Genomic DNA, 26,122 nt, shown 5'->3' with positions numbered 1-26,122 from the left:
CTCCCTGATCATCCTGATCATACATCTTTGTGCATTCTCCAGCCCTTTTATGTTCTTTCTGAGAGGTGGTAGCCACCACACATGATATTCTAGGTGCAGACATGCCTTGGTATTATTGTGGCAAACTTCTGCCTTGGTTTTTGCTGCTCTCCCTGCCCTTACAGTGTGCAACAATTCACAGGCCATTTTGACTACTGCCTGGATTTTGGCATGGGTTGCCTTGCTTGAATCTTTGCATTGATACCTTGCTCAGCTCTAGTTCAGAAATTCATCAATATTAAGCTGTCAATAGTTCTATTAGGCCTCCACGACATTCAGGTTGGGGACAGGCATTTGGAATGTGGTTAGGTTTACCCCCCTAATATGGTTAGAGAATTCACGTTTCTCTGCTGCTACTATTTCTGTCTGTATAAGCCAATTGGGTGGAGATCTAAATTTCTGAGTACTCAGACTGGGCTTAACTCTGGAATGTGTGGGTAAGCCTTCCTTTTTCCTGGAAACTGGAGAGACAGCCCTTTCCATCTAATCACCTCTGCTTCTTCCACCAATTTCACCACTGTACCAGGCACTTGAGAACTACAGAGCTTATTTTATTTATTTTCATTTTACGATAACCACTCACTATGGGTCAAGCAGTGTTTTAAGTGCTAGGGTAAGATACATGTTAAACAGGTCGGACACAGTCCCTGCCCCACATGGAGCTCACAGTCTAAGAGGGAGAACAGGTTTTGAATCCCCGTTGTACAGTTGAGGAAACTGAGGCACAGAGAGGTTAAGTGACTTGCCCAAGGTTATGCAACTGGCAGAGCTGGAATTAGAACCCAGGTCCTCTGAGTCCCAGGCCTATGCTTTTTCCACTAGTTTGGCCCACACTGTTCTTTTCTAGTTCTCCTCTTGCCTCATTCTCTCAGTTTCATTCAACTTCAAGTCTCTCTACCACTCGGCTCCACCTTATCTATCTGCTTCTTCTCCTGCTATTCCTCAGCTTATTCTCACTGCTTCCCAGAATCACAAATTAACACTTTCCCTGTCCACAAAAAGCTTGCTTCCTGATATATACAACTAGAGAGGTCAAGAAAAATTAAAGAAAGCAGACACATATTTAACTGCAAAGGAGGGTATAAGTAAGTTCATTCAGGGATAGCTTTATTGCGTGCATAAAGTGGGCAGAACTATATGAATAAGGTTTTAAGCACAAGAGTTGGCTGAAGGGATGTCATAGCTCACGGTGCTGCAAAATTAATCAAGGAAAGTTTATTGGAGGAGGTAGGGCTTAAGGAGGCATTTGAATGTAGAAAAATCTGAGGTTTGTCTGATGAGGAGAGCGAAGAAGTTCCAAGCTGAAACAACAGGTGAGCAAGAGGATGGAGGTGGGAAAGTTGAGAGTGAGATATGGCTAGAAGGTTGGCTTGGTAGGAACCAAGAGAATAAGCTGAGGAATAGCAGGAGAAGAGAGCAGATAGATAAGGTGGAGCCAAGTGGTGGAGAGACTCGAAGCTGAATGAAACTGAGAGAGAATGAGGTAAGAGAAGAACCAGAGAAGAATAGTGTGGGCAAAACTGAGGCCTGATATAAGGAGGATAATGTGGTCCCTGGTGTCAAAAGCAACAGAGAAATCAAGGAGGTTAGGGTCAGCTCTGTTGCAATACAGTTATACATTTAAAAGCTCATCACAGCCATCTTAGATGATGAGTTTCTAGGCAGAGGGATTTGGCTTTAAAATGGATTCTTCCCAGAAAGTTTTTGATCCAGAACATAAATGACATATACAAAGATCACCGCTCTAAGCGCCATCTCCTTCCCCTATTGGTGGACTACATAGAGTCCATTCATTATCTCTTATTGAAGAATTGATGAGGCTTACACGAACTAGGCCTTGGATTCTCCTTATTTCTCACTCCTAGGTAAAATTTCCTTAACAGATTTGGTTCTAGTTTAATGAGGGCAATTTCCTAACAGTGTCTGAGGGAATCAGATGAAAAATATCCAGTGGTTTTCTTGAGGCTGTCTCCCCAAAGAATCATCTTGTCTGAAAATACCTTGCCACTCAATACAAGGTATTTCAGCATCTTCTATTCAGCAATAAGGCAATTAGAAGTACCATCTATGGATAAAACCTAGCAGTATACTGGCTGCAGTGTAAGGATGCCCCACCTTAGAGTTTGGGAGTACCCATTTAAAGAAACTTGGAAGAATTACCCACTATTGTACAATGTTTTAATCAACGCAATATGGCCTGGTGGAAAGAATATGGTCCTGGGAGTCAGAGGGCCTGGGTTCTAATCCCAGCTCTGCCAATTGCTCGCTGTGTGACCTCGGACCAGTCTTTTAACATCAGAGAAGCAGCATAGTGTAGTGGATAGAGCACAGACCTTGGAGTCAGAAGGTCATGGATTCTAATTCCAGCTCTGCCAATTGTCAGCTGTGTGACTTTGGGCAAGTCACTTAACTTCTCTGGGCCTCAGTTACCTCATCTGTAAAATGGGGATTAAGACTGTGAGCCCCCCCATGGGACAACCTGATCACCTTGTAACCTCCCCAGAGCTTAGAACAGTGCTTTGCACATAGTAAGTGCTTAATAAATGCCATCATTATTTTTCTTATTACACCACTTATCTGCTGTGTGACCTTAGGCAAATCATTTCACTTCTCTGTGCCTCAGTTACCTCATCTGTAAATTGGGGATTGAGACTGTGAGCCCCACATGGGGCAGGGACTGTGTCCAACTTGAGTTTGTATCCACTACGGTGCCTGGCACAAAGTAGGGGCTTAACAAATAACATTATTATTATTATCTCTGTGCCTCAGTTACCTCTTTTGTAAAATGCTGATTAAATCCTCCTTCCAATTTAAACTGTGAGCCCTGCGTAAAACAGGGACCATATCTAACCTGTTAAACGTGTATCTTAGTACAGTGCCAAGCACTTAATACAGTGTTCTGCACACAGTAAGTGCTCAATAAATACGATTGAATGATTGAATGAACTTAGAGCAGTGATTGACACAGAGTAAGCACTTAATGCATACCTTTGAAAAATAAGTTTAAATGGTGATAACTTGGGAATGAGGTAATTGTCTTGTTTGGGATTTAAACATATTTAGGGAAAACATTATGCTTTTTTACATTTGGAAGAATTTAACTGGATGTGTGAGTTTGAGCTGTACATTTTGTAAAGGAAGGACTCCACGGGCTTTATGAAATGGTACGCGGGAACCCCAAGATGGCAGGCCCTGTTACCCAAAATGTGTCTCTAGAATTATGTAAGGACTTTCTCTGGAGATAGGAAAGGGAGGTAAGGCCCCTCCTCATGGGAAGGGTCAGGAGAACAAGGTCTGCAAAACACCAATTGGGAACGGGAGAGGCATATATTGGGGAATTAAGACCACCCCACAATCAGATACTGTGGGTTCTAACCCACCAAAGAATAGACATTTCTACTGATGTGCTTCAGTACAACACCAAGCTCATTGTGGAGGGGTCTTGCAAAAACATCAAATGACAATCAGAGATTCCAAAAAGGTGAATTTGGCATCTCTGCACATGTTTGCCCTTCATCGTGGGACTTTAGGTGATCATTGGGAGGTTCTGGGACAATGGGGAAGATGAAATACTCTGGAAACGGGCAAGATCAGGTCAGAGAGGTGGTGGTAAAGGGCCAGGGCTGGTTTTGAGCAGAAGATCATGCACTCCACAGGGCAAACTTTTGCATGGGAGGGAAATCATGACCATGTGATTTCATTTCAGAGGTGTGACTAGTTGCCGAAGAGCAAGCAGAGCTGTTGGGGAAAATGTTTTTCTCTGCTTACATTCATTCTGCTAGTTTAGCTCTTCCGCAATATGATTCCAGGCCCAAGGAGAAATCCAGTGACTTCCAGCCCCTCACCCACAGTGTCCAGCCTGAGTCCTCATCCACAGGCTGCCAGCCTATACTTGGATTTCCAGAGATTCCATCAAAACAAATATGAAAGTGAACTGGGTGACTCTGTGCATGCTTCAGACTTCACACCCCTGCTGTTTTCTCCTCTGCAGCTGGCAACGTGGGATTCTGAGAAAGGACTGAACGGCAGCCTGCAGGAGAGACATACGGGCAGTGATTTACAAGGACTGACCCTGAAAGTGGTGACTGTCTTGGTAGGATCACGTTCGAGTTTGGGAAACCAAATGCTCAAGACCCCTGTGTCCCAGAACTTTTGTGTTAGTCAGGGCTGCTGCTAAGTTAGGTGTACAGTCCCTCTCCAGATAGACCACCGCGAAAGTTTGACCTGGGCCCCTCTGACCACAACTCTTGTGGGAGAAATGGAAAGGATATGGGGAAGAAAGATGGGCTAAATTGGGGTGCTTGTTTTGGAGGGTGAGGGTGGAGGTAACTCTTCGAAGGCACTGTAATATGCCTAAATTGCAAACTCCCTTTCCCTGAAGTGCTACATATATTGCATTTAGTCATAGAAGTGAAATTACCTCTCCACCTGACCAAAGGAAATGTCTGGGCAATATCTCCACTTCTGTCGTATTGTACTTTCCCATGTGCTTAGTACGTTGCTCTGCACACAGTAGCGCTCTATAAATACTATTGACTGATTGACAAGGACTTTGTCTATCTTATATCTGTCCTGGTGTCTAGCAGAGTGCTTAGCCCATAGTAAATGCTTAATAAATGTTATTATTATCATCATTATTATTATTATCATCATTATTAGAATTCAGTAAGGAGTCTTCATGGAAACTGCCTGATATGCAGCAATATTAGATATATACAAATTGGTTGAAAAATGGGTTGAGATCCTTGCATAACAGGCCAAGCACCAGAAAATTCAAATTATTTTTTCATAATTGTTTCAAATACTTATAATTCATATAATTTCAAAATATTTTTTCAAGAAATAGCATGGCTCAGTGGAAAGAGCATGGGCTTGGGAGTCAGAGGTCATGGGTTCTAATCCAGGCTCCACCACTTGTCAGCTGTGTGACTTTGGGCAAGTCACTTAACTTCTCTGTGCCTCCTTTACCTCATCTGTAAAATGGGGATTAAGACTATGAGCCCCACATGGGACAACCTGATTACCTTGTATCTCCCCCAGCGTTTAGAACAGTGCTTGGCACATAGTAAGTGCTTAACAAAAGCTACCATTATTATTATCATAAAAAATGGCAGGAGTCAGAACTGTAGTTTTCTGATTTCCGGTAAATATACTGGCATTATCATTGCTGGCCCTAATTTGAAAAATCCTCAAGAGAACAAAAGTTGCTTTAATGTCAGGTAGCTCTTGTTTTGTTCTCAGGAAGAACCTTTTGTGATGGTGGCAGAGAACATTCTTGGGCAGCCCAAACGTTACAAGGGATTCTCCATTGATGTCCTGGATGCACTATCCAAAACACTGGGTTTCAAATATGAGATCTATCAAGCTCCTGATGGCAAATATGGACACCAACTCCACAATACATCTTGGAATGGAATGATTGGAGAACTCATCAACAAGGTAGGTCCTGCCAATGGGACGTGGAGAGTGAATATGCTTAATGAGGTCAAGAATGTTGCTTCTAATGAAGTCACTCACCTGATATCACTTGTTCCTCTTTAATCATAGTTGGTTTTCAGAGGAGGCTTGGAAATGACTCACCAGATGCATCCTTTAGGAGCTGGAAGAGTACAGTGGTAGTTTAAATTCTGTTAATTAAAGAACTATAGAGATAAAAAAAAAGCACCATTAAAAGCATTCTTTAAGTAGCAATGGCCTCCCACAAATGACGTCTTTGAATTAGGTGCAGATGAGTCAGTCAACTGCTCTCTTGGAGTACACTGGGACTCTTGGGACTCTGAAAGTCCAGGGGATAAGTTAATGTACTGGAGGAATATTTTGCTAAAAGCTGTTCCTGGGATCTGAAGAAATTAGTGGGCCTCAAAAGCACACAGTGGCCCTTCAGGCATTAAAGGTCACTGGAGGAGCTGGTCCATTATAGTGGGAAATCAACTTTGTCTCCAAGAAATGAGGCTGGGTAGTAGTTTGCTCCATGTAATAATGGCTATACACAATGACTCCATCCCATCACCTACATTAGGGTGCTTTTTGGAAAACTTTGTCCCATTTTGTCATGGATTGCAGGCTATTGTGCCTTGGCAGAAAGATGTTTTAAATTCTCTTGGAGTTGCTTTTAAAATTCTTTCCAAGAAAACCTTGCTGATTCTCAAAGAAAAAGTTGTAAAGAAGAAAATGTGAGTCAGAAGGAGGCCACTGAAGAAAGGAAATCCTGAAAGTGTGGATCCAGGAGTCTGGAAGACGGAGATATGAATGCAATTTGGGGAAGGCTCAGGTAGAAAGGCCGGGGGATAGGATTACTACTGTAACTTTCAGAGGAGCTAGTTGTCTTTGTCCAGCTGGAAAACTCCTACTGCTTCTCGTGCAAATAAAAAGTTGTTTGGCAACCTCTGGGTTGGCTTGAGTCAGAACTAATAGAGATAGAATGTGACAGGTCAGGTATCTATAAAAGTGGAGAATATACATCTGGGGAGGTTTAGTTCGTAGTTCTATAAACTTTCATCCATTTGGTTCAGAAAAGAACCTAGCATCTCCATATGGCCCTGTGGAAAGAGCAAGGAGACCTAGGTTATAATCCTGGTTCCACTATTTGCTTGTTATGGGACCTTGAACAGTTTCCTCATCAGTAAAATGGGATTCAATACTTGTTCTCCCCCTACTTCCCATGAGCCCCATGGATGATAGGTTCTGGGTCCTATCTGATCATTTTCTATCTCTCCCAGTGTTGACAACAGTACTTGGAACAAAGTAAGCACTTAACAAATAAGACTTCACTTATTGTTAGAACTGGATCAAACCACTCTAACACTGGATGTCTAAGATGTAGCCCTGGCAGGGGTAGCCTCATAATTTTTCTGGGTTTGGTTCAGCCAGAGGCAATGGGAGAACCCTGATCTAGGATTCTGTATTCTAAACAGTGGAGTCTGGGTCTAAGGTCTGTGATATCTCAAAAGTTCAGATGCAGATCTTTCAAGAATTGCTGCTTAAAACCAAAGGGCATCAAACTTTTCCCATCTTGTCTGGAAGTTTTATTCTCTTCAGTGAATAACTTGCCTTTGAATGTGGCTGAGAGTTTTGACTGGAGGCTCTGTTCTGATATCCAGACAGGTATAGTAGCTCTTCTTGTAATTTGGAGTGGTTCAGAATTACATATCTATCAGCAGTTTCTCCTTTCCTGCAAAAATGTATTTTCTCCTCTTTCCTTAGGCAACTTGAATTAAAAATTCAAATCAAGTCTTTCAAAGCGTTTTATCTTGCAAAGGGCAGCCAACTAAAATTAAGCCGTTCTCGAAAGGAGAATTTGGGGAAATTTTGGGCCGAGTGGTGATTATTTCCATTCTAAAAGAGCGTTGACACAATTCAATTTAGATGCAGAGCTATAAATTGTAGGTTTTTCTCCCAGAAGAAGAGATTCAAGGCTGGAATTCGATTAGTGAAGATCCATGGGGCACTAGTGAAGTATTTTCTAAACCAGGAATTGGCTGACCTTAGGCGTGTATTCTCATCAGTAATGAGATTCCCTTGCTTCCTTTGGGCATTCTCATCAACTTCTTCTTCCTCTGCCTCCCCAGGCTGTAGGACTGCAGGAACCATCTTCCACCTGGTTCCACTTCTTCCCTGAAGTTGGTGGTTCCCAGTTCCCAGCACTAACAGCACAGACTCACTGGTGATGGCTCCAGTTGGAGCCTGGCCTGTTGCCTCACCTCGTTCTACTGCTCACTACCCTGACTTTAACAGTTACCACTGGCGCTAAGACCTAAGGAGAGGACCATGGCAGAAAGTTATCCTTCAGGAAGAAATAGTTGGCAGTTAGTTGCCCACTATGGCCAAATTTTCCTTCTGATACTTTGATCTGGTTAACCTAGGCCTACATTCTCCACCAATGTAATAGGAGCTGAGGAACTTGTCTGGACTTTCAGCTCACATGACTCCAATCTGCATGTAGAACTCTAACCTCTTGGCTTTTATATTCCTTTCAGAGAGCAGACATGGCCATCTCGGCTATCACTATAACTCCTGAACGTGAAAGTGTGGTGGATTTTAGCAAGCGGTACATGGACTATTCGGTGGGAATTCTCATCAAGAAGCCAGAGGAGAAAATCAACATCTTCTCTCTCTTTGCTCCCTTTGATTTTGCCGTCTGGGCCTGCATCGCAGCTGCTATTCCCGTGGTTGGTGTCTTGATATTTGTGTTAAACCGGATCCAGGCGGTCAGAGCCCAGAATTCTTCCCAGCCCAACCCATCTGCATCCTCCACGCTTCACAGCGCCATATGGATTGTGTATGGAGCCTTTGTCCAGCAAGGTACTTTTCAGGGGATCTTGATCAATGCCACAAACTGAGTTCGTTTTAGCTTCTCCACTCTTAGCAGTTTCATTCTAGAAACTTCAAAAAAAATCTGAAGGACTATCTGCTCCCCATCTCAGAACATGCTATGTTCTGAATAAGCAGAATAAAATGCAAAATACTGCAAATAGGGAAAACCATGATAGTTTCCCCTATAGACGTTTGGTGTTTGTTTTTCCTACTCTGCCTCCTGAGTTTGCCCTCTGCCCCCTGCCCCGATATTATTTGAAAACCTTTCCTTCTGGGAAAACCTTTTCTTAATTTTTGGTTCAAATAGCAAGAGCACTATCTTGGGAGTCAGAGAATGAGGGTTCTAATAGCGATTCCACCACTTGTCTGCTGTGTGACCTTGGGCAAGCCACTTAACTTCTCTGTGCCTCAGTTACCTCATCTGTAAAATGAGGATTAAGTCTGTGATTCCCACATGGGATGACCTGATTAACTTGTATGGACCTCACACTTAGAACAGTGCTTGGCACATAGTAAGCACTTAACATATACCACTATTATTATTATCATTATTATTATTATTATTATAAGTAAAGATATTTTGAAATGATATAAAAGGTAGATCTAACATTCTGGAGATGTTGCAGGTTGTGCTCATGCATTTGGAGAGTCTTTTCATGGCACGTGGTGGGTTGTAGACTCACAAAACCTTGGCTGGAAATAACAATTTGCCATGCTGCTAATGTAAAACCTGGCCCCTTGCCTGGTCAAGGTTGAGACTCAGTGGGTTATAGAAAAGAAAAATGCTGTGAAAACCTTTCTTAAACTGCCTCCTCAGGGACCCAGGTGAAGTAATTGACCTCCTAGCGGTGGCATTTGACTAAAAGTCAAGCAAAATAGTTTGAGAAAAACCTAAGAATAATCAAGCCCAGATTGACTTAATAAAGCATTACATGCATAAAATGCTATCATGCTTGAAAAGTCCAAAAAAAAAACCCAAAACCACACAAACCAGAGTCTATGTGGTAATCCGATATTTACACAAGTTCAGAAATACAAATTGTCAATGCCATGGTTAAAAATCTGAAAATGTGAAGTCAACTTGTAAAGTTCCAAACATTAGTTTTGTTCCCATTCTACCAATCTGAGCCTGTTGTCGAAGAACGTATTTTCATTTTAGTGGCATTTTATGGGAGAACGTCTCAAGTAGCTTTGTTCCCCAGTGGGTGTCCACCCATCTCTGGAAAATAGAGCCGTGTGGTATTAAGATGTCAGCTCCCTTTTAAGTATTTGAGCAGTGCCAGTGGAATAGCCAGTGGCAATGTTTCTGGTTGTTCAAACTGGAGCAGATCCAGCTGAAAATATCTAAGACATCAGTTTCTGTGCATCTCTTAGGAGACGAGTCATCTTCAAATTCCGTTGCTATGCGAATTGTGATGGGGAGTTGGTGGCTCTTCACGCTGATTGTGTGTTCATCCTACACGGCTAACCTCGCTGCCTTTCTCACGGTGTCCCGGATGGATAATCCTATAAGGTAAGGACATGTCCTCTGCCCAAGTATGACTTTTGGATTGCAGATTTTCTTGCCTGTTTTCTGCAAGGAAATGGCTCATATCAATTGCCACGTTCTCCAAAATTCTCACTACTTTTGTTCCCAAATTTTAAGGGGATTTGATTAGGCAGACTTCTTTTGTGGGGCTGGAATAGAGGGGAATTTTGCCCTTTGGGGAAGAAGAAACAAGCCTTCTGATTTTAGGAAGTGTCCACCCTTCACAACTAACTCATTTGCAACAATCAGCATTCTTAACTTTCTAACATGGAAGCTGGATTTGTTCGGGGATACCTATGGATAATTCTACAAAAACCTTGGCTAAAAGAGCCCTGAAGGTTGAGGGGCTTTTTTACCTGACTTATCCTGATTATTTTCCTACCCTACCCTAATTTACAAAACAATTACTTGACTCTCACTTTCCTACAGTTGGTTCAAACTGTGACATTTGGGAGAGAGATTTTCTTCTGAAATTATGTTAGATTAGAATCCTCATAAGGGACAGCAGACATTTGGCCCCAGCTAACATTTGTAGGAAATGTCTTCTGCAAACCTAATCATTTTGGAGCTATACACCCCTGGTATCATCCCAGACCCTCCTGAATCCTATCATCAACACAGCTGCCTTCCAGACAGATTTAGTTTCAGCCCTATCCTAGTACTAATTCCTGCCTGGTTATCTTGGGGAAAAACCAAACAAGCAAACAAAATGATGCAGCCAAACCAATAAGAAAATAAAAGGAATAGTTTCAGGTACCACCTACAGCAATATTAATACGAGAGCTTTTGCCTACAAGTTTGACTAGCATAGCAAGGAGAAAAGTTCGTCAGTCAATCAGTGGCATTCACTGAGCACTTACTGTGGGCAGAGCATCATACTAAGTACTTGGGGGAGTACAATGCAATAGGGTTAGCAGACACGTCCCCTGCACACAGTGAGCATTCAGTCTAGAGTGAAGAGGAAGAGGGAGAAGAGTGACAAGTGTGAAAAATTGTCCACATGCTAAAAAGAACAACCCCCCAAACCTGTTTCTCTAATTAGGATTTTAGCATATCAAAAATAGAATCAGAATTGTTATTATTATTATTATTAGTGTAGTTGTTAAGCACTTACTTTGGGTCAGGCCCTGTACTAAGCACTGGGGTGGATGCAAGCAAATCGGGTTGGACACGGTCCCTATCCCATGTGGGGCTCACAGTCTCAATCCCCATTTTACAGATGAGGGAACTGAGACACAGAGAAGTGACTTGCCCAAGGTCACACAGCAGAAAATTAGAACTCATGACCTTCTGTCTTCCAGGCCCGTGCTCTATCCAATATGCGAAGTTGCTTCCCAATGTTCAGTATTGCATTCTAGTGTTCGATTTCCTCCCAATCCAGACAGATTCAACCTTGCCTCTAGACTGTAAGCTCCTCCTCTAAACTATAGGTTTGTTGTGGGCTGAGTATGTGGCTACCACCTGTATTATATTGTACTCTACCAAGTGCTTAGTACAGTGATCTGCATACAATAAGCACTCAATTAATATGATTGATTGATTTAATGAAGATACTGTCTCTCATAAGTTGGCATTTTTGACCTGACACAAAGTTTGCTGCTTTAGGTAAAAGAAAAGGACTAATTCAAGTCACATCTTCACTTACATTATGGTGGTTCAGGATTTTTATTTCAAATAAATGATGATTTGAGCCCCTTAACAACTCTAAGGAATCATGCATTTGTTGGAAATATTCATTTTTCTTTCGTTCTGGGTGTTTCATCCATCAGATGAATGGCTAACAACTTAACTGGGCTCTTTTTTTTTTCCAGGCTTGTGAACTGAATCACTAAGTTTGGTATGTTGACAGTTTCAGCAGTAGAAAGCAAAGGCAAATGGTTTCCTTCCAATGGTGCTGTAATTAGTTAACCTAGTTTTATAGGCAAAGAAAATGCTTTCCTTGTAGTCTTCCTATTCATAGCAGCAGAAATGTTTGTTATTTCATGATAGCCTAAATTGGATTAAAAGTCACTGCAAAGCCTCTTAAATTTTGGAAAAATGGAAAACAACCACTTTCTCAGACTAAAATGAACAACAGAGTTTGTTTTCAGGCTTTAATATTCACATTCATCTTCTTTCCTTAGTGATAGATTGATATTTTACTCATCTTCAAAAAAGTGTTTTGCAATGAATAAAATCCAGTAACATTGGAAAGAGCGAGTAGTGGATTGAAATAGGATAAAGACAGTTGAAGGGCTTTGACAGCTGTAACTCAGTGTATACTAGGGTATATTTGAGCACAGATCTGATAGTACCTCACTGTACCTCGTTCTCACCTGTCCCACCGTCGACCCCTGGCCCATGTCCTCCCCCTGGCCTGGAATGCCCTCGCTCTGTACATCCACTAAGCTAGCTCTCTTCCTCCCTTCAAAGCCCTACTGAGAACTCACCTCTTCCAGGAGGCCTTCCCAGACTGAGCCCCCTTTTTCCTCTCCTCCTCCCCATCCCCCCCACCCTACCTCCTTCCCCTCTCCACAGCACCTGTATATGTGTTTGTACAGATTTATTACTCTATTTATTTTACTTATACATATTTACTATTCTATTTATTTTGTTAATGATGTGCATCTAGCTTTATTTCTGTTTATTATGATGACTTGACACCCGTCCACATGTTTTGTTTTGTTGTCTGTCTCCCCCTTCTAGACTGTGAGCCCGTTGTTGGGTAGGGACCATCTGTATATGTTGCCAACTTGTACTTCCCAAGCACTTAGTACAGTGCTCTGCGCACACTAAGCACTCAATAAATATGATTGAATGAATGAATGAATAGTTCAGGTCAAAATGCTTTAAATGCCCAATTAGAATCTGATTGGAACAAAATGTCTTAGAGTGATAAATCCTTTGCCGAAAGCTATATTGTCCAATGTAACCAATAGCTGCTCCAAGCCATCACCTTCCCTAAGGCCAACCACACATGTAGTAATAGGAATAGCATTTACTGAGTAGTTACTATGCATGGAACACTGTGCTAAGCACTGAGAAAGATGAAATTTTGCAGCTAAAACTTCAACACAGGACGAGCCATGTGAACTCTGTATGGGTTAGGGACTGTGTCTAACAATAATAATTGTGGTGTTTAAGTGCTTACTATGTGCTAAGTAAGACACAGTCCCTATTCCACATGAGGCTCACAATCAAAGTTTAATCCCCACTTTTTAGATGAGGAACTGACTTAGTAGTAAGGTGACTTGCTCAGGGTCACACAACAAGCAAGTGGCAGAGTCCCCACTAGACTGTGAGCCCTTTGTGGGCAGGGATTGTATCTCTTTGTTGCTGTATTGCACTTTCCAAGCACTTAGTACAGTACTCTGCACACAGGTAATGCTCAATAAATACCATTGAATGAATGAATGAAACATCAGGGTTAAAATCTAGGTCCTCTGAATCCAAGGCCTGTGCTCTTTCCACTAGTCTCCTCCTTCCCATCTGATTAGTTTATATTTTCCACAATGCTTAGCAAAATGCCTGACACAGTTAATTGCTTAATAAATACCACAATTAATAACATAACAATGAATTGGATCCCTGATGCAGTCAGTTAAAATTAGCAACAGAGCCAAGGGGACAAGTCTGCTTAGATGGGACAGAGAAACTCCTAGCCTTTGGGTTGAGGGACAGGGCTTCAGATCCCAAAGGTCCGAGTCCCATGTAGAAGAGAAGAATCCAGGAAGCAGGAAACAAAGGGAATCCACATGAGAGAGCATCTGGAGGGAGAAAGACAGAAGGGTTGGTGATAGGAGAGGAATGGAGGAGAAATTGAGATACAGTGTCTAACAACTTAGACTTTAAGATAGTCCCAACTCTGCAAGGGACCTGCAACTTGGAAATCCCAGTTTACTTGATAAATAAAACTATGAAACTCTTGGCACACCGACTGGCCATCCACTGCATCGAGACTTATCTCATGAATTATTTTAACCGTTGCTGAGAAACAAGTTGGACAGTTTCCCTCCTTTGTCCTCGCTTCCTCTTTTGTTTCTGTTCCCTCTCTCTGTTCAGTACCTCTTGATAAACCCCCCAGGACATGGAATGAAAAACCTTTAGCATTGTTTTGAATGTGAATCATTAAGCTTCACTAAATGCGTAATCTACCAAACTCCTAGCAATGTGAAGTCAACTATGCTCCACAGCTGTGGCATTCTGGATCATCGTGCAGGAGTACAAATGGCAGCTGCACTGTGGAGAGTGATCAGTTTATGAAATCTGAGGATATAGAAAGGGCAAGGCTGTCCCCAGTCTAGTCTGATGACGATGGCTGACTCACAGGCCAGGTCTGCTATGAATAAGCATGTCTTGGGTGGTCAATTTCTGAAGATGATGATGATGACATTTATTAAGTGCTTACTATGTGCAAAGCACTGTTCTAAGCACTGGGGAGGTTACAAGGTGATCGGGTTGTCCCACGGGGGGCTCACAGTCTTCATCCCCATTTGACAGATGAGGGAACTGAGGCTCAGAGAAGTGAAGTGACATGCCCAGGGTCACACAGCAGGCACTAATGTTCTGTCCCAGCTCAATCAATCAAATATTTTTGAGTGTTTACCATGTGCAGAGCACTTTACTAAGCACAGGAGAGAATATAATACAATAGAGCTGGTAGTCACGATCCCTGCCCACAAAGTCATTCTAGACTTCAGGGGAAGACAGATATTAATGGGTCAGTAGGGACTGAGCAGGCACAATCAAAAGTAACCCCGATGAGCCCAAGATTAGGAGTTCTGTCTCCAGTCCTCTAAGAATCCAATATAAGTTCCACCGGTGCAATTGACAGAGAGATTTTAAGCATTTCCACCTTGAATATCTCACCTAGGCTGGCATCAGAAAAGACTCTAGGGGCCAGTCAGATGGGCAGCAGGGTGAGGGTAGCGATCTGAACACCCAACCAGTGGGTTTCTGCAGCCAGTTTGCAGGTTGGGTAAGACTCAGAGCTGCCACTACACCTGTCAAGAGCCCCAGAATAAGTAATTGCAGGGACTCATCTGCAACCCACTCTCTATCCTCCATTTTGTTACCCTCTCTTCCACCAGCCCAGATCCCATCCATCTCTTCCTGCCTTAACCCTGGCCTGAATCACTATCAAAGGATGGGCAAGGGGACTGCCTATGTACTCTTCTGTTGGTATGTAGGCAGCCAACATGACGAGACCCCCCAATACCCACAGTTTATCAGAGCTAACCTTTAGGGGTCACCAGATATCAGCATCAAAGTTATGGTTCTGACCAGGTAAGAGGCGCAGCATATCAGACTTGGGGTGGGTAAGGGTGGATGGTCTTTGGGTTCCAGGCCAATGTAGTAATCATGCAGGTCTTTGGGGGCGGCAAAGTGAGCTCAGAACCAACTCAGACAGTCACTGCACCCCAGTCCTAGTAAAAGAAGAAACCTAAGAAGGTCACATTTTCCAACTAAATGACACTAGCTGTAACAGCCTCCTTAATGAACTGCCTAGTTCTAGTTTATTCTGCAGCCTCTCTTACATCCAGCTACATATGCCATATTTCTAAAATACCCCCTGAAAAACATCACTTCTGTCCTCTTTCCGATGTTGCCTCCTTGGCTGAAACAAAAATGCTCTTGATCTTCAGCTTCAGGACTCTCCATCACCTATCTCCCCATCCTCTCTTCTCCTGTTACAACCCAGCTTTTTCATTTTGTTTCTCCCAAGCAATCTTCTATTCCTCAATTTCAACTCTCCCTCTTTCAACCCATTCCTCTTTCCCCCACTCCTGGCCCTTTTAAGATTCAGTAGAGTACATCTTTTCCCTCCTTCAAAACCCTCCCAGAATAATTTCCCCCCACATTCCAAATCATGCCATCAAACAGCCACTTCAACACTCATCTGTTATTCATTTGTTATTGTTATTCCCTTACTTGTGTTTATCATTGGATTCTAATGTTTCACAAGCAATTTGTTCCTGCAATTCTTCCCCATTAATTTGTGAGTCCCTTGGAGACAAGGATTGTGTCCATTACTTCTGAACACAGTAAGCACTCAATAAATTCCATTGATTTATTGGTTGATTGAGGAAGGAGTGGACAAGATTACTTCCCAGGCAAATTTGCAAAAGTAGAAACCCTAATAGCAAACATTATATCAGTATGGGCTAATGTGAGACCAAGGTCATTGCTCCGCACACAGTAGTTGTTCAGTACAGTACTCTGCACCCAATAGGTGCTCAATAAAATACAATGCACATAGGCCCTTTGTAAAGCACTTTTTACAGCATAGGTTCTCAGTACAGCACTCTCTGTACAGTGGACCTGTGTCAAGCTGTGCACGCTTTAGGGGCTCAGTAAACACTGGTTATGATGATAATGATGATGATCAACTTAAATGGACTGAATTGTTGCAAAAAGTATTAGTAGCAAATCCCTATATACTTAACTGGTAATTAAGTGAAATATCTTTAGCCTCAGTAAGTGGAACTGAGGATTTTTTTTTTGAAATTGTTATGAAGTTGCCCCTTGCAGACTGACCCCTGAGGCATAGAACTTTGGAACCAAAACACATCTCCAGGGTGCTGGAATAGTGCAAACACTTTTAATTAAGAGTTAGTAGAGTTTAGGAGCAGATAAGATGGGCTGGAGGGTAGGGCAAGAAAGGAGCAGCAGAAGCAGATAAGTTCAATCATAGTAATACCCTTGAAATCTGTCTTTTTACAAAATCTGTGCTGCCTGACTCAGTCCTCCAAAAAGTAAGGTTTAAATCACAATGTCCCCAAACCATTTGACTATTTGGAAAAATATTCAGGGTTGAATATTTTCTTTTATGTTTCTCCCTCTTCCTCTCTGTTGGGAGTCTACTACAACATTGAAAACCCTTAGGTCTAACCTGATTTATTTTGCTGTTTATCTAGTTCTACGTTCTTTGGAAGTGGAGAAAATGGTGATCATTTCCCACCTTATAATAGCTCTTCAAACGTTTGAAGGTAGTTAGTAAATCATCCTTTTCAGCCTTTGCTTTTCTAGATTAAATAATCCTTTCTTCTGCAACATCTTTTCATACATCCCCTTTACTAAAGAGGAAAGAAACAGATGCTTCGTCTCGCCTTCCCACTAATTAAGAGCATGAAATATGAAGACCTCATTTTCTGGCTCTATTTCTAAATCAGGGAAGGTTTTCTTCCTGTTTTCCACATATCTTAAGAGCCTCAGAATCAGTGCAAGTGCGGATACTGCCACTGGAAAGGCAGATATTACCTTGGACCTTGACGTCTTCATCAGTCAGCCAATCATCCGGAGCACATTATCATCAGCAGCAACAATATTGACAGAACTCCAACTGTGTGCAGAGCACTGTACTAAGTACATTGGGTGCAATCAGCGGACATAAAAGACATGACCCCAGTTCTCAAGGTCTTTACAATCCAATGAGCACCACAAGGCAGTATCAATTGACAAAAATAACACTTGAGAGAGCGAGAATGGCAATACATTATAAATAAGAGAAACAGCAGGGTGTAGTGGAAAGAGTATGGTTTGGGGAGCTGAAGGACCTCGTTCTAGTCCCAGATCTGCCACTGGCTTGCTCTGTGATTTTGGGCAATCCATGAGTCAATTATGTTTATTGAGCACTTGCTGTATGCGGAGCTCCGTACTAAGTGTTTGGGAGAGTAAAACAGAGTTGAGTTCCCTGCTCACAAGGAGCTTACAGTCTAGAGGGGGAGGCAAACATTGATATAAATAAATAAATAAATTATGGTCATGTACATAAGAGAAACAGCATGGCTCAGTGGAAAAGAGCATGGGCTTTGGAGTCAGAGGTCATGGATTCAAATCCCGGCTCTGCCAATTGTCAGCTGTGTGACTTTGGGAAAGTCACTTAACTTCCCTATGCCTCAGTTACCTCATCTGTAAAATGGGGATTAAGACTGTGAGCCCCCCGTGGGACAACCTGATCACCTGGTAACCTCCCCAGCTCTTATAAGAGTGCTTTGCACATAGTAAGCACTTAATAAATGCTATCATTATTATTATTATTATAAGTGCTGTGGGGCTGAGGGTAGTGTGAATATTAAATGCCCAAAGGGAACAGATTCAAATGCAGAAGGGAAAGGGAGTTGGGGAAAGTCAATTAACCTCTTTGTGCCTCAGTTTCCCTATTGCAAAAGGAGTATAAAGATAACTGCTTTTCCCTACCTCACAGGGATGTTATAAGGATAAAAATGATCTAGTGTGAAAGAAATAAAAGTCATTTAAAATCAAAGTTGAATTCATTAATATAATTATTAGTATCAATATCAGCACTTAGAACAGTGCTTTGCACATAGTAAGGACTTAAATGCCATTATTATTATTATTATTATCAATAACAAATACATGGAAAGACCTAATAGTTAAGTACTAAAGCAAATGATGAGATGGCATGACAGGGAAATTGGTGATTTAATCTGGATAGGCTACTTGGAGGAGAGGGATTTTTAGAAGGACTTTGAAACAGGAGAGAGAGAGATGGTTTAACAAAGAAGTGAAGAGGTTCACAGCACACTGCCCTGTGTTCTTGAGCAGCACAACTGTGAAAGGATAGACAAATCTCATGGAGAAATAGCCAGGGAATTGCAATTGTGGGCCATTATGGTAGCTGGAGAGAGTTGGGCCAAAGAGAGAAAGCCATCTCCTTCATTGGCCAGAAAATAGGAGACAACTTTTAGTGGATGTGTGGTGTTGGCATAATAACAAATAGATGACCTCAACATCCTAAAGGTGAATTACTTAATTGATGTGGGAGGGTCTAGTTACAACCAATTACAATACGTTCATTCATTCAATCATATTTATTGAGTGCTTACTGTGTGCAGAGCACTGTTTTAAGCACTTGGGAAGTACAAGTCAGCAACATATAGAAACGGTCCCTACCCAACAGCGGGCTCACAGTCTAGAAGACAATACGTGAAATGATTTGGGTAAAAGTTCTTATTCATCATCTTAAGTTCCTTTGGGCTCTGGCAAAGTGCAGTAATACACATAATTATCTTTCACACTCAGAAAAGATGCCTCTGACAGTGAAATTTACCAGTGGGTGTTGGAGGGTCTGAAGAGCCCAGTGGGAGACCCTTAGTTTCTACCGCACCATAAATTCTTAGCCTTCCTTTGAATCTTTTGTTGTGCTATCGTGTTGTGCATTAAAACCAACAATGAGGAAAATACTTGCCTGCACTGCTGTGGGGTATATGATGTAGAATATAGCCAATGGGAAAACAATGCCATTATGATCTAGAGTAAATGGGATTGTGGGTCTAAATTGTGAATCGTGCGAGTTACTGGAACCACTAACACTGTGGGGTAATGAGAACCAAGGATGAAATGGACTGTTTGACTTGAGGCAAATGAGGATCAATCGAGTATTTGTCCCACTAGGCAACATGGACAGCCATCTCTAGAGCTGCTGGTTCTGAGAAAACAAGCAGTTACTAAAGGAACAAAAAGCCACAATAATAATATTTTCAGCCTTTCCTTTTTTTTTTTTCATTTCAAATGTTGTGGGAGCCAGAGTATAAAGATGTTTGCTTGCCAAGGCTCTATCAAAATAATTTCTACCTTTCAAAGACAGAAATGCTTACCTGAGTTTAACAAATAATGAGTGGGACTGTGCTTCTATTAGAACTCTAAATATAATTTATTTTTCCATCCCTTTCACCTCCACACCTACAGGAATCTGCATAAAGAATTCCCCTTCACATGACTTTCCAAGATAGACCTCTTGAATAATAGAAAATTTTAAGTTTCCCATAAATACCTCCAACCCTAATTTCTTGTAGTGGCATGGGAGGTAACATTTCTCACTCTCTTTATGTCTTTTTTGAGAAATATTGCATTCTCTTTGTAAATCACATGCCTGGAGTGTGAAGTGTTGACTTTTTTAAATCAAGATATGAATTGTCCCCTTTAGTCAAAAGGTCACAGGTGACTTCTCTTCCTCCTGATTGTACAGACTCTGATTGTTTGGAATGGGGCTATAGCGATCAGAACCAACAAGAGCAGAGGGGTATGGTGGAGAGGCAGATTGGTCTGTAGATTTATGGACTTGAATCATCAGGAGAAATCTGCTGATAAGTAGGTTTAGATTTTTGACTTTGAGGAAATTGGAATTTGCGAGGGATGGACTTATAATAGTTAATTTTGAAAATTTGTTTCTCAGCTGTGTGCAACAGCTATCTGTCATTAGTTAAATATATTTGAATATGGTGAACAGGCCAAATGAATTGTATTCACATAGCTTTGTCCCCCTGGATTTGTGAAGGCTGAATTTAGGTATGAAAAAAGACAGTCCTTTGAAAACATGGAACATTTTGTTAGGATAATTTCTGAAAGTGTTTTTCTTCTTGTTTGTTCTCATGCATGGTTTTCTGTGTGACTCAGAAGAAATGATAGGAAAGAGCAGAAAAGAGACATGCCCAGTGAAGTATGTTATAGCTCTATTTGTCTAGCTGTACAGCTGCTGTTATAATCCTCCATTTGAGTCCATTGAAAATATTTTTGAAAAAGACAAGTGATGATTATGGCAGCAGTTCAAGCAGAACAACCCTTAAAGTTTCAAGTGTCTCATATCTAAGGTGAGTCCCAGGATTTATTAGGTCTGGCAGGGAATAATCCACCCCAGATAATCAGTAACAAAAATTCATCTGATCTTGGTCATGATGGAGCGAAACGGCCAGATCAACAAATTCACCTGAGGTTTAATTATACTGACATAAACTGTTACAATATGTGAACTGTGAGGGGTTTTTCTACCTGCCTTTTTCAGTTTCCTGATACATGGAAGTATTCATTTTCAACTGGATGTTTTTTCCTTGGGCAGCCAGATTATCCAGAAATCAGAGAAAAACATTCGTGCCTTCCAAACACTACTACCATGAGTTGACTACCAGAAAACCTTCTGAATAGTAGCATTCACCTTCTACTCTTGTGGAGCTGCTGCCCAGTTGCAGAATGTTTATCTTTCAAGAACAAAGAGCAATCTTATTTTGGAAAATCTCTTATAGAGTCTACTCTTTATCAGAGCATATTACAAATACGCTATTTCACAGATTATTATCATTATTATTTTATTTGTTAATCACTTACTATGTGCCAAGGAACTGTTCTAAGCACTGGGGTAGAAACAAGGTTATCAGGTGGGATATGGTCCCTGTCTAAGAAGGAGAGAGAACAGGTATTGAATCCTCATTTTACAGCTGAGGATTCTGAGGTCACACAGCAAGCAATTGGCAGAGTCAGGATCAGAACTCAGGTCCCCTGACTCCCAGGATTATGCTCTTTCCATTAGGCTACAATGTTACGTAATTGCCGATATTCCCTCAGTGACCTCTCATCATTTGGTTTGATCATAGAATTTTAGAGCTACAGGAAAAATGAGAGATCACCTGGTCCCCAGGCAAGAGAGTAGCTAATCCATCCAAGGACAGCTGAGCTTCTATTCTTTCGCTGAAAATTTCCAAGAGTGTTGACTCAGTTTCGCCTCTTTCTTTATGGTGTTCTTCCCTCCAGAGAGCCACAGGGCCAGAAGCCAACCTCAGCTACGGTGCGGGATCACCAAGATTCTACCACTTGCCCTTCCTCCTGGAAATAATGCTCTGCAGATGCTACCCCAGTACACTTTAATAGCCTTTCCATGCTCCACATTGTGCCTACATCATTTCCCTTTTAAAACTCTAATTTTACTGGGGTTGGTTGCTCCCATCTGCCCATTACTGTGGGTGGAATTAGTTTGGTGCAGCTACTGAATGCACCTTATGCAAATGCTAAGAGAGTGAGGGGCTACCTCCCTCTTACAGAGATGAGATGGAAATTCAGGCCTATATTGGGTGATTTCTAACCTTACACATCTTCCTTATACTTGTAGATATTTTATACCCCTCCAAAATCTCCTAATGAAAAGAGAATACACACCAAATTTCATCCAAGGCAGAAAAGAACCTGCCATAGTCTTTGCAATGTGGAAGTGTGGAAACTAAAGCAAAATAACTTGTGATGTTATGGCAAGTTTGGTGATAATGTAAGCCTTCAGGCTGGACCTCCCAGGATGGAGCAAAATCAGGCTCTTATTCTGAGAGCAGAGATCCTGGAAACCTGTGAGAACAATAGTTCTGTTTCAGTCAATGGGAAAATATAGTATTCCTACTAATTTACTAATAGGAATAGAAGATTTTTCCCTTTGAGATCCCAGGGAGAGGACACTATGCATAAATCTGTTCTCTCAAATTTTACCTCATTTAGACACAGATGAACATCTTTGGGTGTAAAGGCCTACAAGCCATCCCTCTCACCACCCTCGGGAGGAAAGGGAAAAGACAGTGATTCCTTCCTCAATTTTCTCTTCCTCTGTCTTTAAGCTCAAGGAGATGGAATACAACTGGTGCTCAAATAGCCTGAGGCCTCAGCCTTGTTCTGTGTACTGATATTGACACCCAAGAAAGGGTGAATGATGGATGAAGGAATTGAGCTGAATTCAGGACTGTCCCAACTGGACTCTCTTAATGAATAGGCTAGTAGACTGCCATTAAGAGAGCTTAGATTAACCTTTACGTAGGACTGAATCAAGCTTCAGGCAAGTCACAAAGTAACGATGGAAGATGTAGAATTACTGGGTCTGTACCATTCGATGCCCGCCAGGAGCTCATGCCACATGTATCTCATAGTTGGGATAGATGGTGGGCCCAACCGTGCCCATTGAAATAGATGAGGACCTGACTAATATGTCAACCTGGCATTTCTGGAGCCACCTGTGCAAACACACTGGCTGCTCAGTATGATCCAGGGCGGCAACTCTGGCCTTGGTGCCAGCTTCCTGCGGAGACCAGTTGCCAGAAGGGCCCCATGCCAGGAATGGGCAGGTGCATTGATCATGTTCAATGTTGGAATAACACGTTGATGCTGGGAAGGAACACAAGCTAGATGGTTCACTTAGCGAGGCAGTGGTCCTAATTTTGGGAACCAAGCACCTGGCATGTTTACTGGGGCGATGCATCTGTCCAACTGTAAGACAGGTAAGGTAAGGTCAGAGAGGACGGAAACCTGTGGAGGAGAACCTCCAAAACCTCATTTGATCTTGTTTGATGTTGATTTGGATTTGGGATTAATCCAGACTGGGACCTTAGGATCCTGCTAGCCTTTGAGGTTTGAGTGGGAGGGTTCAGGAAAGTCATCCTAGAGGTAACTTGGAATGGCCAAGCAATCAGAATGAGTTCTTTGGATTCTTGGAGCAGAAGAAAGGTGGTGTTGCCTGGTCCCCTCTAGTTATACATCAATTTATTTTGCCTTCTCTGAGGTCGTTTTTTTTTTGCCAATTCCAGTATGCTTCTATTTTATCCTAATCCTCCTTGACCTCACAACTCCCTTCAACACTATGGGCACCCTCTTCTCCTGGAAACACTATCTAACTTTGGCTTCATTGACACTGGTGTCCCTTAGTTCTCCTCCCTTTTTTTTCCTGTATTTGTTAAGCACTTCTGTGCCAGGCACTATACTAACTGCTGGGGTAGTTACAAGCTAATCAGGTTGGACACAGACCGTGTCCTGAATGGGGCTCACAGTCTCTGTCCCCATTTTACAGATGAGGTAACTGAGGCATAGAGAAGTTAAGTGACTTCTCCAAGGTCACGCGGCAGACAAGCAACAGAGCTGGGATTAGAATCCAGGTCCTCCTGATTTCCAGGCCCATCATCTATCTACTAGGCCATGCTGCTTCTCCTCCTATCTCTCTGGCCATTCCTTCTCAGCATCTTTTGTGGGCTGCTCCTTCGCCTCTCACCTTCTAACTGTGAGAGTCCCTCAAGGCTCAGGTTTGGGTCCCCTTCTAATTCTCCATCTAAACCCACTCCCTTGGGAGAACTGATTTGCTCCCTTAGCTTCAAGTACATCTCTACGCAGATAATTTCCAAATTTACATTTCCAGTCCCACATTTCCTCCTGCTTTCAGGACATCTCTGCTTGGCCGTCCCATCAATCCCTCATACTTCATTCATTCATTCATTCAATCGTATTTATTGAGCACTTACTGTGTGCAGAGCACTGTACTAAGTGCTTGGCAAATACTTAGCATGTCCAAAAATAGAACAACTCTTTTTCCCACCCAAACCATCTTCCCATCACTTTAGTTAACTCCACTATCTTCCCTGTCTCACAAGCCCATAATCTTGGCATTATCCTTATCATTATTATTATTAATGATAATAATAATAGCTGTGGTATTTGTCCAGCGCTATGTGCCAGACACTGTACTAAGCCCTGGGGTAAATACAAGCATATCAGGTTAGACACACTCCCTGTCCCACATGGGAAACAGCATAGTTTCCCATAGAAATAGTGGATAGAACATGGGCCTGAGAGTCAAAAGGTCATGGGTCCTAATTCTGGCTCCACCATTTGTCTGCTGTGTGACCTTAGGCAAGTCACTTCACTTCTCTGGGCCTCAGTTACCTCATCTGTAAAATGGGGATTAAGACTGTGAGCCCCACGTGGGACCCCCTGACTGCCTTGTACCTACCCCAGTGCTTAGAACAGTACTTGGAACATAATAAGCACTTAACATAGCGCTTCTCCCCCTTCTAATAATAATAATAATAATAATGGTATTTGTTAAGCGCTTCCTATGTGCTAAGCACTGTTCTAAGCACTGGGGTAGGTACAGGGTAATCAGGTTGTCCCACGTGGGGCTCACACTTTTAAACCCCATTTTACAGATGAGGTAACTGAGACACAGAGAAGTGAAGGGACTGGCCCAAGGTCACACAGCAGACAAATGTCAGAGTCAGGATTAGAAGCCATGTCCTCTGACTCCCAAGCCAAGTGGACTCTTTCCACTAAGCCACACTGCTGCCCGTTGTTGGGTAGGGACCATCTCTATATGTTGCCGATTTGTACTTCCCAAGAGCTTAGTACAGTGCTCTGCACACAGTAAGCATTCAATAAATACCATTGAATGAATGAACAAATATCGTAATTACTATCACTATTATTCCCATTTTACAAATGAGGGAACTGAGGCATAGATAATTCAGGTGCCTTGTCAAGAATCACACAGCAGACGAGTCGCGGAGCCAGGTTTAGAACCCAGGTCCTTCTGACTCCCAAGCCCAAGCTCTATCCACTAAGCCATCCTATCTTATCTCCCTATTTTCCTACAATAACCCACCTGCACCGTTCACTCTTCTATCACCAGCCTGCTCACTATACCTCTATCTATAGCTCATCCCTATCCTCAGCCCCACAGCACTTATGTATACATCAGCAATTTATGTTAACATCTGCCTTCCCCTTCAGATTCTAAACTGCTAGTGGGCAGGAAACAGGTCTACAAACTATTTTGTATTTTACTGTCCCAAGCATTTAGTATAGTGCTCTGGACACAGAAAGAATTCAGTAAATACCATTGATTAATTAATTGATTGATTTACAGAGGGGAAAAAATGGAATTACTAATCCCAGAATTGCATTTTCCTTAACAGCCCTCCTTCATTATCCAATCAGAGAACAGCAGAGAGGAAAAAAATTAAAATTGTAATGGAAAGAAAACAGCAGTGGCAGCACTCTAGGAGGCTTAGTTGAGTTTATCTGGTTAAGTGGGGCAAGGGGACAGGGAACAGAGAAATCTTTGGACTTACTTCATTTGCCTTCAGGCGTTTTACCTTGACTTCTGCTCCAAGTGTCTTTCTCATCCACTCTCTGGTCCACTCTCCCTTCCTCCCTTGACACTTGACCTTGTATCTTCAACGCTCTTGGCCCCACTTATGACCATAGTCCAAAGTCAGAAAAAATCCAGCTTCTATTCTCAATTCTGCTGCTCCATGTCTCTGACTACTAAGATGTTAGGGACCAGTGAAAAGAATGGTTTCTCTGTTTCAATTTTGATTATATAAATGCGGATGCAGTGGGATCCAGATGGTCAACAAGGAGGAGGAGGGCAGAGTACAACAATGAAGCGTGATTCAGCTTGATCTGTTTTCTACCTACAGGAGCATGCACTTTTCCTTGACAAAGATGAGACTTTTGTCCAAGCAGGTTTACCTAGTACATTTCAGTGGGCTCCTAGACAAGCAGCCTCTGCATCCATTGGTTGGACAAGACCCCCACAAATCAGGTCCTATCATGCAGTCAGCTCACCAGAATTTAGGAAATACTCTAGCAGAACACACCAGAGGAATGGACTACAGCAAGACACCCAAGCAGCTGCTCTATGGTGAACTGAAAAATCACAAATTGGGA

General features: G+C 42.2%; 1 protein-coding gene across 3 annotated transcripts in view; it reads left to right on the top strand.

Annotated features, from left to right (window-relative positions):
- Positions 1–26,122, top strand: part of GRID1 (glutamate ionotropic receptor delta type subunit 1) — an 876,503-nt gene that overhangs the window by 774,717 nt on the left and 75,664 nt on the right. For all 3 annotated transcript variants that reach the window (XM_038744273.1, XM_038744274.1, XM_038744276.1), the window contains exons 9-12: positions 4,031–4,132; positions 5,281–5,478; positions 8,016–8,340; positions 9,727–9,865. In XM_038744273.1, coding sequence (XP_038600201.1) covers positions 4,031–4,132; positions 5,281–5,478; positions 8,016–8,340; positions 9,727–9,865 — 764 coding nt within the window. The remainder of the gene's footprint in view (positions 1–4,030; positions 4,133–5,280; positions 5,479–8,015; positions 8,341–9,726; positions 9,866–26,122) is intronic.

This window comes from Tachyglossus aculeatus, chromosome 3, assembly GCF_015852505.1.
Source record: "Tachyglossus aculeatus isolate mTacAcu1 chromosome 3, mTacAcu1.pri, whole genome shotgun sequence".
Taxonomy (NCBI): Eukaryota; Metazoa; Chordata; class Mammalia; order Monotremata; family Tachyglossidae; genus Tachyglossus; species Tachyglossus aculeatus.
The sequence above is the reverse complement of the archived record's forward strand: the minus strand, read 5'-3'. Positions and strand labels throughout refer to the sequence as shown.